The 13,971-nt window shown below is 35.5% G+C and overlaps 3 protein-coding genes across 6 annotated transcripts; all 3 read left to right on the top strand.

Annotated features, from left to right (window-relative positions):
• The first annotated feature begins 173 nt into the window (after positions 1-173).
• Positions 174-2,318, top strand: LOC148167432 (uncharacterized). 3 transcript variants are annotated; one of them, XM_088047513.1, is made up of 4 exons: positions 174-581; positions 633-822; positions 909-1,498; positions 1,737-2,318. In XM_088047513.1, the coding sequence occupies exons 2-4, from the start codon at positions 768-770 to the stop codon at positions 1,845-1,847; spliced, it is 756 nt and encodes a 251-aa protein (XP_087903639.1). In that variant the 5' UTR covers positions 174-581; positions 633-767; the 3' UTR covers positions 1,848-2,318. The 3 variants fall into 3 exon arrangements, with proteins under 3 accessions (XP_087903639.1, XP_087903641.1, XP_087903638.1); XM_088047515.1 differs by having other exon boundaries at positions 630-822; positions 909-1,492; XM_088047512.1 differs by having other exon boundaries at positions 630-822.
• Positions 2,319-2,600: 282 nt separating this feature from the next.
• On the top strand, positions 2,601-9,565 carry LOC148167431 (uncharacterized). The gene is made up of 8 exons (XM_088046906.1): positions 2,601-2,674; positions 2,728-2,812; positions 3,030-3,205; positions 8,468-8,894; positions 8,978-9,067; positions 9,110-9,142; positions 9,191-9,193; positions 9,242-9,565. Exons 3-8 carry the CDS (start codon positions 3,162-3,164, stop codon positions 9,563-9,565), a joined length of 921 nt encoding a protein of 306 aa, XP_087903032.1. The 5' UTR covers positions 2,601-2,674; positions 2,728-2,812; positions 3,030-3,161.
• Positions 9,566-10,563: 998 nt separating this feature from the next.
• On the top strand, positions 10,564-13,616 carry LOC148167430 (arginine kinase). Of its 2 annotated transcripts, none has more exons than XM_088046950.1 (3): positions 10,564-10,673; positions 12,165-12,340; positions 12,398-13,616. In XM_088046950.1, the coding sequence occupies exons 2-3, from the start codon at positions 12,175-12,177 to the stop codon at positions 13,297-13,299; spliced, it is 1,068 nt and encodes a 355-aa protein (XP_087903076.1). In that variant the 5' UTR covers positions 10,564-10,673; positions 12,165-12,174; the 3' UTR covers positions 13,300-13,616. The 2 variants fall into 2 exon arrangements, with proteins under 2 accessions (XP_087903076.1, XP_087903074.1); XM_088046948.1 differs by lacking the exon at positions 10,564-10,673 and adding an exon at positions 11,770-11,915.
• Positions 13,617-13,971: the final 355 nt, after the last annotated feature.

The raw sequence follows: 13,971 nt of genomic DNA, 5'->3' as shown, positions 1-13,971 counted from the left end.
TTCTTCGTCAATAATGAGGACATTTCTACAGACAAGAAGAGGAAGAATCATTATGACTAATGAGAATTATAGCTAATGACACTTTTTATCAAATTTACAGTTGATAAGTTTCGCATTTTTCAGTGGCGGCAGGAAGTCACCGACCCAGTTTAAACAAGATTAGAAGACATTTATTTCGGTCCGAAATGAGCCGTTTCTGTGAATTTTCCCTAATAACAAGAAAATTTCTGTGGTTCAAATCAACACCATCTGGCGCATGTCCAATAAACAATGTACAATTTTGTTAAATGGAATTCAATTATTTTACGTTATCTTTTATCTTTTTAACTACATCATTACGACGTTATCATCTACACAGTGGCGTAAAAAATACTGAAATAAAAATGTGTTTTTTGTAGCGGCAACCAGCAATACGTTCTGTTTAGGGAGAAATATGATATTGAGTTGGCCCAACTGAATGTCACAGTTGTCACTTGTCATGCGATGCGACATCTGATTTTAGATGTACGAAATTTCTCCGACCACAACAACGAGGCTTATCAAAATCTTATCAGTTTGACAGGTGTATTATTGGATAACAGGTATGCCCCTGTTAATTGTCTTTTAAATTAATATTTTATTGATTTTAGTAGTTTTTTATACATTTCGAGGTGTGGTGGGTGTAGCCTTGAAGAAAGAAATTTTTAACTTGTGGTTACAAAATCATTTGTATTGTTGAGGTAATTACATTAATTGTGCAATTTTCATTTTCTAATGCGGATGAAGTCATGACATTGTCGTATTGGTGGATGCATTGGTTTTGGATCACTCTTCGAATATACTGTGAGTATATGGTAAAACTTGAGTCACCACAATCATCAACAATAATAAGTGAAAATGACGTCATTTAATTATACATTTAATTTCAGTTGGTTTATCTGAGGAAATCACATTGTCACATTCCATTGTACCTATCACTACAACATCAGATTTCCAACGCGCTGCTAAGGCAATTGGCGCCCCCTTGAATCCGCCCGTTAATGATAGTCCTTCCAATAACTCTCGTAATGTCTCGGTAATAAAACCAAAACCTTCCTCGAAAAAGTTCGACATTTATGGTAACATGACAAAGTCAAACAAATATTCACCAAGTAAAGACGCGGCTGTGATAAACCTGAATGCAACTGATGTCAACGTAACTGACAACCAAATAACCATAAATTCAAGCTTTAGCGCAATAAATCACACCGAGAGTTTCAACTACGTTAATGAGACCAGTTTTAACCAAAGCCTTCTTTTGACCGCCGAAAAGAATGCTGACAAAGAAGAAGACGCTTCAGGAAACTTATCCGCTGCTGGAATCACTGGAATTACTCTCGGATGTGTGGTCATTGTTGGGGTCATCTGCGTCGTTAGTTACTTCTTGTACAGAAATCGGGGGTTCAATAGACCACAAGTACTTAATGATCGCTGTAGCAACCCCGACTCTAGCGGATACATCGACGATGCTTCAGTAAGAGTAAGCAAGTACTATTTCTTCTTCTGTTGCACACGTTTTTTTCTTTTTACTATTCATTTTGATTTTATCGCTTTTTATGTTCTGTTTGCATGTGCTTAAAGCAGAACCGTGGGGCACAGGACGGACAAGAAACTTGATTTCTTGCACCTATAAAATCCTTGACGCCGGTTCTGAACTTTAGTATAAGAGGGTGCTGGTTTATAATTTTATGTTTTAATCAAATCGATTCTGTTTTCAGGATAATTCAGAGGAAATGTACAGTTTGGATAATGATTCTTTCCTCAATAGTTTAGAAGCTATGACCATTCAGAACTATTGGACAGACACTGTCAAACATACAAAGTTGTAACACTTTTAAGTTTGTACATACATGACTTAAGTATTTTAGAATCTGTGATGCATATCAATAGGCTTTCAATTTTAGTTTAAATAATTTTCTTAAGTCTCAAAATCAATGTGATTTTTATTGTAATGTTTTGTTATCTTTTTTATTATTTATGCTATTTTACAAAAGTACAAATGCATTTTTGTCCTGTAAATATGTTATAAATTTCATGTTTGTTGTTTTTATATTGTCATCTGCGTAAGAAACTTTCACATGTTTAACATAAAGTGTAGTATTATATAAATCTAAATTGAATTGATTGAATTAAAGAAATTAATAAACATATTAAAACACAATAAGATGTATTTTATAAGATTCATGTGCAATAATTCGTTTCTCAAAAAGAGGAATTTGATCAAACTAATTTTTTAATATACAGAAAATTGTCAGGACTTGTATAATCTCAAGTATGTTTAGTAAAAAAATCACCTAGTTTATGCTTGTTTTATTACACCCAAACCCAATTAGTATTCTGCAATCGACTAAATAATCAATTTCATAGTAAATAGTGTCATATTACACACATTGTAGCATTGCCAATTTTGTAATTTCAGCAAAACATCGAAATTAGGATTGAAAATCGTTTTTTTTTGTATGTTTTTGATTTTTCATGATTGTTCTGGGAATATGACTGCTGAGCTTATTCAAGATTAGCGACATTGATGGATGGGAGGAGTAAATACATTTAATTGTACTGTGTGGTGTGTTGCCTACATTTTCAAACTTGGCGCTCCTGAAAGCTTTCCTGAAACATCGTCGCACAGCCAATAACTGAAAAGGACTAAAGAAGGGTAACTTGCGTTGTGCCCACTGACATACTTTCATCAAAAAATCTTAATTACAGAAACAAGATAAATAAAAATCGAATAAACCGGTTAAAATCAAGTGATTGATGGTCTTTCTGTGGAAAATCTACGTTTAAAAGAAGAGTAAGTATAATTAGTTAAGTTACCCCAATAGAGGTCCGTGTAATGTTTATAATAAACATATTGACCTATAAAACTGTTTCTTTTTCCCCTTGGAAAACGAGTACTTGTCTCGTTGTGCGCTCCTAAAATTCCAAAATTATTACCTTTGTCAGCTAGATAATAATTTTGGAAAACCTTAAATATGTCAGCTAATTAAATTCTGATCTGGTTATTGCAGAAAAAAGTAAAACGTATCAGAGCAGCGTCAGAAACGAAAAATAAGTCAGTTAAGACGAAGTACCCAAGCAAGCCGTGACTGCTTCACGTGTTGACTTTTTTCCAACACATCCACCAAGCCAACTGCGATAAAATGTTTACCCTGTGGTATTCCGTACTATCATGGAAAGAATACAGGTACGTCTTTATATTTTTTCACACTCTTCAACATTATTCTTACCAACCGGCATTTTGTGGCTAAATTCTCTAGTCGGCGCAATTGGCCCAAACCCAAATTTATTTCTAGCTCAGACGGTTTTTTTGCTTATGATACAAGTGAACGCTAGATGGCAGAATCCTTACGAAAACGTAGCAATTAACCATCGATTGTATGCTTAAATATTTCAGCGCGAAATGAACGCCATTTTGCACCGAACCGGCATTTTTTCCGGATTGTGGGCGCTATTATATTTTTTGTTGTAGTGGGGTAACCACGTGCTTATCCCAAAATACTTCCAACGTCCCAGGGCCACGGTCGACGATGGGATATTTTTATATAATTGCTCTACTAATTCTTTGCCTTAGCAACAAAGCAATGTTATAAGAATCTTCAGAGGTTTAAATTCCTTACGGTTTTCCTCTTGATGTAAATTTAGCTAGACACACATTTTCACTTTTTGTGACGGTTTTAGCTTGTATTTATAGTTACAGCCACAGAGGTGAAAAAACCAAATCCTCAATCTTCCTCGTTCATCGTCCCGCTAGATTTCCTTTTAACTTTAACGAATGCGTCATAAATCGGTTAACAATGAGTTTTTGATAGAGATTAATTGATTATTAAAGTGGCTGTGGGCAATTGAATCGCATAGGAAACTTTGATAATACATGAGTCACTATCGAAATAATAATCGCACTTTTCAATCTGAAAAAATGGTTAAAAAATCGGACCACACTCCAATTTAAAGACGATTAAACACACTGACATTGGTTGAACGAGTTCGAACTATTTGTTTGGTCCCCTTCCTTCCAACAGACAAAAATATTTTTGGTCATTTGGACAACTGCTTGCAAAATGACATGCAGAGCGATCACGAAAATTTTTTGATTTGGTTTTGAAAACACTGTTTACGAACCGTAATGATATTTTGAATTCCTCGTTTTATTCCCCATTGAAAATTTTATTAAATAGTATTTAAAATGTTGCTATAAATTAAAAAATTGTTTTCAATGGAATATAAAACAAGGAATACAATGCATTTTTGCCAATTTATATCGCTTGTTTAATAGCAGGTATGCAATTTAATTTAATCGTTTCATTTGTTTGTAACAATAGTAACTGAATGTAAGAAATTTATTTTATAATTGCTTTCGTTTTTAGTCCTGTTTAGTAAGCATAAATAAATTGACATACTTCCATCGATAAGAATTTTCACAATAACAAAATCTGAGAAAACGAACATTTTATCATTGGAAAATTGCTAAATCATAAAATTTTAAAGACGCAAAACACTTAACTTAGTTGGCTAACGTTTATGAATGTATGGTTCATTTTATCGCTGTTAGGTAATAACAACCATTTATATATTTACAAATTCTGTCAACAATAAACCCCAAAAATAAGCCACAAAAACTTCTTTTTTTTGGTACCTCCATAGGTCGTCCAATGTTGACATAACTCCAGAATTTTATTACCTCATTGTAGTCGTGTCGTGCACGCGACACCCATAACGTTATAAATAGCAAAGCTGTGGATGGTACGAGTTTGCATTCAATTTAGAGTGAAATTCTCGTTTTTGATTTGTTTAAATTAAACAAAAATATTTTGGCATGCCGATAAAAATTACCAAAACACATTTTTTGGAAAGAAAGATTCATTTTTGGTTGATTAATAATAACCAGGTCATGCTTTCATTAGCATTAGCAGTATAAATGAAATCAAAAGTAAAAAAAAATGGCTAAATTAGCACTTAAAACGTCACTTAATGAATCAGACAAATAGAAGGAAAGTTACTTGGCGTAAATATAATTTGGAAGGAAAAAACCAATGCAATTTGTACCCTTTTCGCGGAATTAAACGCGGACAACGAACTTCATCACCTGATAAAATCTAATCGCAGTATTAAGTAGACTTACAGAAAATAGATTGTCAATTAAAGATTACGAGTCACAGGATGTACCTACTGTCTGTTGCACAATTTGAGATCATCACATAAAATGAGAATAGGTAACCGTGAAAATTCCCACGTTGCATAATTTTTTACGTTTTTTGTTTGATTGAATTTATCTAGAAACAAATTATAAATAATCGGTTTGCAACTTGTCAGCAATTCATCCGAACAACCAATAAATTTGTCGACATCAATTAATTGAAGTTTTAATAAATGGCAAAAGGCCAAAGTACACTCAACTATTAGTTTTTATCAAGCTGTTGCATGACAATTGATTGAGAGCAAGTCGTCTTTAAAACGTTTTTGAAAAAGTACAGAAAGCAAAATGATTTGACACGACTATCGTCTTCTAGCAAGAGTAGGAAATTCGAGGAGATATGCACGTTGCATTTTCTCGAACCGTTGCAATTTCCGCTTAGTTTTAACCACCAGCAATGAATCAACTTATGGGAAAGATAGTTGTGGTTTTTACCTCGTTGTGTTTTCACATTTTTTCAAAAACAAGAAGGCATAATATCTAAATATAATCCACTACTAAAATAGCAGCTATCCGGATGTAATTTTGGCACGGTCCAAGTGAACATTTATCAATAATTTTGTACCTACAGTTGTATTGAAGTGAAAAAACGAAAATCCCTGATTTTGTGCAAACACTCCTTGTATATGTGACAGAGGGACAGAGAATGAGTTTAGACAGCTGCGTGATCTAAAGTTCAAAAACATTTTACCAAAATATATTAAAATATTGTTTACCGGCCTTTGTCTTCTTCATCTTATAAATAACCCTCACTATTTTCGTCAGAGTGCTATAATGAATCAAGCACTAAATGTACCAATTAAAACTAATTTAAAGAACATTTGTCGCCGGGGACCAGAAAAATACCAGCGATGCTTTTTTCAATTTCTTCCACACATTTTAGTGTGCCCAGAAATTTAGCGTATCGATTATAATCTGTAAATTGATGTTTGCACCGTTTGCGTCAGAGATCTAATAGAAAAATGCGATTTAATGCCAAACACGATTTGCGCAATTGCTTCTTTAATGTTTTATTTCCCGATACTCCACTTCCAGAATGTTATAAGAGTTAATTTACCGGGTCTGCAGCAAATTAGGCGGAATTTAAATGGGCCAATTAATCTAGCATCTGGGCCAAGTCTTGAAACTGAAAATTATTAAATATTTACTGAGGAAAACGAAAGTGCGAAAAAATATTGGCTGATATGCATAAAAATCCAGCATTTGCTTCAAGTGTTAAGTAAAAGCAAATGCTTGACTTTATAAGTAAGTACTTTTGTTACAAGCAAATACTTGACGAGATATGCATAAAACCAAGAATAATCTTGTAAGAATTTACTCAATTATATTAGTAAATACTTAACTTTTGAGGGCAGTGAATGCGTGATAAATAGGTAACTTATCCACTGAGATGTAACTTTTTGACCTGTTATGTTACTTTTTCGGCCACAATTCATCATTTGCATAAAATCACAAAATTCATTCTAGTTTAGAAGTTTAATATGTGAATAGCCAAGTCTCGAAATATCGTCTGATTCGAACAGCGATTAGCAACAACATCAAAATACTCAAGAAGCTTTTGTAGCCATTCTAAGCCAGTACAAAATACTCATTAATAAATCGCAGCTGCCGTTAATTAAGGAAGAAAAACAAAAGGCTGTTCAATTGCTACCAAAATCCGGCGATGTTTTAACGCCGCAGCAAATATAAATATATATATATACAGGAGTGTTTTTGAAATGCATGAACAAAAGGAATAAGAAGAATAAAAAAATAATTTTTAAATAAAAAACTAACATGGTAAAAGTAACCCCAATCCACCTACTTTTTACACCACTGGCAAAAAGCGCACTTGGAATGACTTATTTACAAAGCAACCAGCAACTCGATTTTTTGTTCACTTTTAAATCAGTGGCGCGCAAGCAGATTTTTTTAAATTTTTGTGTAATTTTGTCTCTAAAACTAAAATACTTGTACTAAAACTGTTTTCTCTTACTAGCCTAAGTTGTCACAAAGAATTACCACACTCTTTTTGTATATGGTTTCAAAAACAGCCTGTATATGAAATCAAAACTAAACTAAACGATATAAAGTTTTGTACACGTCGTTAGAACAGGTACGCCTTGGTTTATAGTGTTTCGTCTTTCTGATATTCATGAAAACAGCCTTTTTTACAACACACAAATAAATACAAGTTCCCAAAAAGCAGCTTGTAAAATTTTAAGTAAGTACTTATGGACTAAAGGAAATGCTAGCTTTTATGCATACATATTCTAGCATTTACTATCTACATTAAGTAAACACTTAGTAAACAAGTTTATGCTTACTTAGGTAGCAGTTACTTAAAAAAAGTATACCTACCTATTATGCATATGAACGCAAGTATAGTATACTTTAAATTTTCAAGTAAAAGCATTTACTTTTCTTTATGCATATCAGTCGTTGTTTTATTGACTACGTGCATATCTTCACATAGATTATTTACTGCAGTTTAAGTGTTTTTTTTACTGTACTTTTCCGTTATTTAAATTATCGCGACTGACTGTTCAATTGTTTTCTCTCGTTTTATGAATCTGCAGTAACTCAATGTCATCAGCGGTTAATGCAAAAAAGTAATGTTGCATAAATATAGCATTGAGTCAGACTTCGTTGTTTGGAGTTGAATAAGTGATAATTAAATAGACATACTAAAATTTAACAGGTATTGTAGTTTGCTCTGCTCCATCACAGAGAACTATTTTAGTTTTCCCAGGCCACGTTTATTTTCCTTCAACTCCCTCCTATAGTAAATTATACATGTCAAACAGCTGTTTCTCGGGTTTTTCTATATTTAACCTTTCTATAAACAACGAATGCACCTTCACATTAAATTTTCAAAAATGGAAGACGTTAACCTCTGTATAAAACAGCGTTTGATAAATACTCGAAAATTCCGATCGTTTTGTGACAAAATTCCGAATAAATTGTGGATGTTTATTAGCATGAAGGTTGGTCAAGGGCATTAACATAACTTGCCAAAACTTCTTTGCCAAATTGTGTTACACAATTAGGTTGATTTTTTTCGATTTATTTACCAGTTTTTACTTTGTTCCTCGTTATTTACATTTTTTTATTTTCCAGGGAACTTTTTCGGTCAATGTGCGAAATTTAAAGTTCACTCACGTTCAAGTACTTTGTTGCAAGTAATCTGTTATCGAAACGTGATAAAAAACATTTCACACATTGATTACTGTTTATTTGAATTTTATTTATTTTTTTTTATTTTATTTCTTTAAGAGAAGTGATCCTGGACAAACTTTCGCAAAAGCTCTCGCCATCTACACTTAAGCCCACCCCCAAAGCAGAGCCGCCTAAACCTCCCCAGACTATACCACCGCCTCCACCAACCGTGTCTAAACCGGTTACTCCACCACCCCCACAATCAGTTCCAAAGTCAGTTCCTCCACCACCAATTCCTCCAAAAGTTCCACAACCTCCTAAATTAGACCCCCCCGCGAAGCCACCACGTTCGCCATCACCACACCCTTTGCGAACTGACGCCTTTGAAGATATTGAATATGAAGAAGAGGAAGAAGAAGAAAGTGAAGATGAGGATTCTGTGGCGCTCCCCGGAAAATCGAACCCTCCCGCGGTTAACGATTTCATTAACGTTGAGATTAATCAACAGAGGCGTAATTTTACCCCGCAAAGGTACAACGAGCAAGTATTACATAAAAAGTGACTAACCTCTGTTTCTCGAATTCGCTACTAAAATGAATGGTACTAATAAATTTTGTTGAAGATAAGCTGTTTTTTATTGTTTCGAAGATAAAGACTTGTGGTATATTTAGATCCTTTGTTAATATTTCATTAATATTCATTTCAATAATTCGATTGGTTGGACGTATTGAACAGACAGACCATTGATAGAATAAGTAGTCTGTGACGATTATTTTACCGTCTCTGAAAAGAGTTGATCGATCTGACTGTGATATTATATTTAATACGTTTTACTCCTAGCAAGTAAACCGTTATTTATTTGACTAGTACGATAATGAAAGTTTTTAAAAGCAGAGTAAACGGGTAAATTCGAAAAAACGTTTGCTACGTCTAATATGTTTGGAGCCTCTAATATCGACTCTCATTTTACGAGTCTTCAAAGCCTTGGCTAAAAATACTTTTTTCCTAAAGTTCAACTGTTACTTTGGTGAAACTGAAATAAAAATGACAGTAAAATTGAAGGTTTCCTTGTTTTTCGACCACAAACAACAGATATTAGAGCCAAACAATTTCACGAGAGCCATTAAATATTTAGGAAGGACAAAAGTGGTGAATATCAGGAAAATCGATAAACGTGGGGATGAACAGCTGATCCAGAGAACCACCCCAATGTAACCTACATTCAAGTTGAATGTCAACTTGCAAAAGCCAGGATCAGCAACCGGAAATGTTACGTAATCTGTAAAATCGTTAAATATTAACAGAGAAGTAGCGTTTTGTAGAGAATCGACGTATTAGTCATATTGAAGGCTTCTTAATTGAATTGTCTGCTTTAAAATTGACGGTGATAGCGTTCTATAATGCAAACGATTCGTCTGGGATATTGAACGTTATGTTATCAGGAACAATGGAAACAGGATGCTTAGTAACTAGACTAAAATCTTGTTTTGAAATTTTGGCAAAGGCCAGCTGGCCCACAGAGCAGGTTATTTTTTGTTTTTCAATTTGAATGAAGTGGAAAATATTGTTATGTAAGTAATAGTAAATTTTATTGCATCGTAGTTAATTTATTTCGTTGATAGGTTCAAAAATAAACGTCTAAAAATACAACTGTTTTCGTTCGTTATGTAAGATTTTTCCAACAATCAGAATCCAATCAATCGCTAAAAAATCGGTTCTATGCATGACCGAATTGAATTGTTATTGCAGCGAGACATTGAATTTTACAGATGATAGTCACGAAATGTTATCTAATATTTTTGAAAAGATCGAATTTTCCAATGGGAAACTTGTTATTCTATTAATAAAATCGCTTCTAGAGAAGCTTGGTACTAATTTAGACATTTTATTAGCTCGATACTTCCATTATCTCAATTCAATAGGTGTTTTCGCGATGTCTTATCAATACGTAAGTAACATCGATAACAATAATTAATTACATCTCGAACCTTGAAAATGGCGTTATGTGTAAATTAGATTTATTTAAAAAAATCACCGGTTAGCGTCCCCACTATCTGATCTGGAGGGGATTTTTTAAAATAGATTTTATCAGTTAATTCCTTTAAAAAATTACATTTTCAAGTTCACTATCGAAAATTTAAAGTGGTAGGTCGGGCAAGAATACGTTAGAGGCAACGATTGGTTCAATGTAATTCTGTAAACCTGACGTCATTGGGGTGGTGGGGTTGACACCAAGACCTCTTCTACAACGGGTACCTACTCATAAACTCATAGTCGGTTCATTCTTCAGAGAGTGTGTTTCAAGCCAGACTTTCAAGCTAAGGTGAGCCCGAATTTCATTACCGAACCGGTGCTTCTGTTGTTTCATTTCATGTACGTTTATCCCAAGCCTGATTTTTAACAAAGCTCTCTTCAAAGCGTCACTAATCCAATAACGGTGTTCAAAACTCCCCTTATAGAGGAAAAATCCGCCTAACAGACAGTTTTGAGTGTTACGTAACATTGGGCGTTTGTAGTGACCCTCCGAACCGGACGCACCAAAATGTCCCATCAATTATCCAATAAAACTACTTAACTACTTAATTTTTATTAGTGACTCATTGCTACTGAAGTCAGTTAAGTGCGTACTTCTTAAATTCGAAATTCTTCGGGTTCGCGCCAAATCCCACATCGACCACCGTTGCAAATTCACAAACGGATGCTATAAAATTGTTTGTGCAAATTGTAAGCAAATCTTAAAGTGATGTCATTGTATGCTTTAACTTAGTTATTTGGTTTAAATCGAAATTCAACGTTTTGTAAGCGCGCGCTCCTAAAAGTTATGCAACACAAAAAACGGGGCTATTGATTTTGAACGGCCGTCTGGGCTTCCGCTCACCCCTTTACACCATTCTGTTAGATCGTTATCAAAAATATAGCCTTGTTGTTATTTTTATAAAAAAAAACTGGATCGTTTTTGGGACCGAGTTCGCGAGCAAAGCTAAAATAAGTTAAGCCCCCTTGGAGCCCTAAAGACAACTTTGAGTAAAGTGTAGACTGTCTGTCTGGGTACATATACTCATTTTTTGGGTACTTGAATGAATTTAGGGGTGATGCGCGTCTATCCGTCTGCGACTCATTGTCTGCTACAAATGGTGGATGCGCCGGTTTCAGCGTGTGAAGCCGGTGATTGTGGTTTTGCCGACAGAAGAGTCGATTTTTACGTTAGATAGGGGTAGGTGTCTTACGGGTGGTCAAGTCTGGGGACAATTATTAGAGACACGCAATTGGATTGGTCGTCTGTACGCATAGATATGCGTTTATCGATCTGGTAAAACTGCGCCCCGTCTATCCAATGCTTGAAGTTCAGTCAGAGCGGGAAGCGCACGGTAGCTAAACGACGATCTGAAGACGGCCGTTTAAGCGCATTATTAGAAAGGGCGGCGTCCCTAACCCCATGCCGTATAGTTTGCCCATTAATTTAGTTGTAGTGTTTTTAGAGTGTATTTTCATTTAGCTAAATTGAAAATATGGGAGGTTGCGCATCTAAAGAAAATTCTAAAAAAACGAAAGAGGATGAATCGGGGTTTGTACTATTCGTATCCTGTTGATGTCATGCATGGGTCAGTAGCACCGACGGGTGCGTCTGGATTTCTGGAAGCTTTGTGTCTTGTCTTGTTCCGTGTCTACTTGCTACCTCAAGTACGCAATTCTAAACTCTTCGCACATCATTTCATTCAGCTCATCGATAACTGTCATATCATTAACCCTTGATGATGATTATTACTAAACTGTTTTTACTGCGTCCAATGGTTAACGTAATGAAACTTTTTAGAAAATCTACCATGGTTGACGCCGCCGTTTTGGAAAAACTTGAAGCCGGTTTCAAGAAACTGGAAGCTTCTGACTCTAAATCCCTCTTGAAAAAATACTTGACCCGTGAATTGTTTGACAGCTTGAAGACCAAGAAGACCAGCTTTGGCTCCACCCTTCTTGATGTAATCCAGTCTGGTGGGTACAAACTGAATATTAAGATTCGTTAGCATGACTTTTTTTTTAATGTCGCAGGTTTGGAAAATCATGATTCCGGCATCGGCATTTATGCCCCTGATGCTGAGTCATACTCTATCTTCTCCGACTTGTTTGACCCCATCATTGAAGACTACCATGGTGGATTCAAGAAGAGTGATAAGCACCCTCCCAAGAACTGGGGAGACACCAGCGTCTTCGGCAACTTAGACCCTGCTGGAGAATATATTGTTTCTACCCGTGTACGTTGCGGTCGTTCTCTGGAAGGTTATCCCTTCAACCCTTGCTTGACCGAGGAACAATACCGTGAGATGGAACAGAAAGTTTCCTCCACCCTCTCTGCGCTTGAGGGTGAACTTAAGGGTACTTTCTACCCCTTGACTGGCATGAGCAAAGACGTCCAACAGAAGCTCATCGATGACCACTTCTTGTTCAAGGAAGGAGACAGGTTCTTACAAGCTGCCAACGCTTGCCGCTTCTGGCCCACCGGCCGTGGTATTTTCCACAACGACGCCAAGACCTTCTTGGTTTGGTGCAACGAAGAAGATCATCTTCGTATCATCTCCATGCAAATGGGAGGAGACTTGGGACAAGTCTACCGTAGACTGGTAACGGCTGTTAACGATATTGAGAAGCGCTTGCCATTCTCACACAGCGACAGATTTGGCTTCTTGACTTTCTGCCCAACCAATTTGGGCACCACTGTTCGTGCCTCTGTACACATCAAGGTTCCCAAGTTGGCCGCCAACAAAGCCAAGTTGGAAGAAGTAGCCGGCAAATACAATCTCCAAGTTCGTGGCACTCGCGGCGAACACACTGAAGCTGAAGGTGGCGTTTATGATATTTCCAACAAGAGACGTATGGGTCTCACTGAATACGACGCTGTCAAAGAGATGTACGATGGCATCGCCGAAATCATCAAGATCGAAAAGGAGTTGTAAACCCCATACATTCTAATCATACGTGATTCATTACTTATAAGCAATGACATACATTATTTGAGTAAGTATATCTTGTTTGCCAAAGGTACCAGTGGATGCTTATACTGCTAAGTTACAAAAGGTGTCAGGACATGAGTTAGTGTATTCAACTTTCTAGTCGACATTGTTTCAAATGTGAAAAATTCTTACAAATTACAATGCATTGGATTTTTCTTTTCATTATTTATTTATTTTAACGTATCTATGTAAAAACCGAAGTATTATTTTAAAAGCAACTGCAAATTTATTACAATATTTAATAAAAGACGTCCAATGTAGTTACAATTTTCTTTTACTACCCGTCGCCATTGTAAACCACAATCATTCAAAAAACCACTTCAACCTTAGCCTTGGTCTAACCAATCCCAACACTGGACAAGCCCACGCTTCATTTTGTCTTCCACCACTTTCGCTCTCACTCCCACCATATCCCTTTGATAATTTATTGAAAATTGAAAAAGGACTTTCTTTACCTGGCCGTTGCCATTTATAAACGTGCAGGTGTTTGGGGTAAAAAACTGATTAAAAAACAATTATAAAGTTTACGTGTTTGAGCATAAATGAGCAAAAGCACTTTTATTTTTAGTGCCGTTCGTTACATAATTCATTCATAAATTGGTAGAAATTAGAAAA

The sequence above is a fragment of the Gnatocerus cornutus genome, chromosome 10, assembly GCF_029298725.1.
Source record: "Gnatocerus cornutus isolate USDA-ARS CGAHR chromosome 10, icGnaCorn1.1, whole genome shotgun sequence".
NCBI lineage: Eukaryota > Metazoa > Arthropoda > Insecta > Coleoptera > Tenebrionidae > Gnatocerus > Gnatocerus cornutus.
This window is presented reverse-complemented; position numbering and strand designations above follow the sequence as displayed.

Excerpts from the sequence above, each read along its gene's own strand:
- LOC148167432 (XM_088047513.1), top strand. The coding sequence starts at position 768 with ATGACATTGTCGTATTGGTGGATGCATTGGTTTTGGATCACTCTTCGA. Across the intron at positions 823-908 it reads GATCACTCTTCGAATATACT|TTGGTTTATCTGAGGAAATC; the intron begins GTGAGTATATGG and ends ATTTAATTTCAG. Across the intron at positions 1,499-1,736 it reads TCGACGATGCTTCAGTAAGA|GATAATTCAGAGGAAATGTA; the intron begins GTAAGCAAGTAC and ends TTCTGTTTTCAG.
- LOC148167431 (XM_088046906.1), top strand. The coding sequence starts at position 3,162 with ATGTTTACCCTGTGGTATTCCGTACTATCATGGAAAGAATACAG. Across the intron at positions 3,206-8,467 it reads CTATCATGGAAAGAATACAG|AGAAGTGATCCTGGACAAAC; the intron begins GTACGTCTTTAT and ends TATTTCTTTAAG. Across the intron at positions 9,068-9,109 it reads TCATTTCAATAATTCGATTG|TCTGTGACGATTATTTTACC; the intron begins GTTGGACGTATT and ends TAGAATAAGTAG.
- LOC148167430 (XM_088046948.1), top strand. The coding sequence starts at position 11,860 with ATGGGAGGTTGCGCATCTAAAGAAAATTCTAAAAAAACGAAAGAGGAT. Across the intron at positions 11,916-12,164 it reads ACGAAAGAGGATGAATCGGG|AAAATCTACCATGGTTGACG; the intron begins GTTTGTACTATT and ends GAAACTTTTTAG. Across the intron at positions 12,341-12,397 it reads TCTTGATGTAATCCAGTCTG|GTTTGGAAAATCATGATTCC; the intron begins GTGGGTACAAAC and ends TTAATGTCGCAG.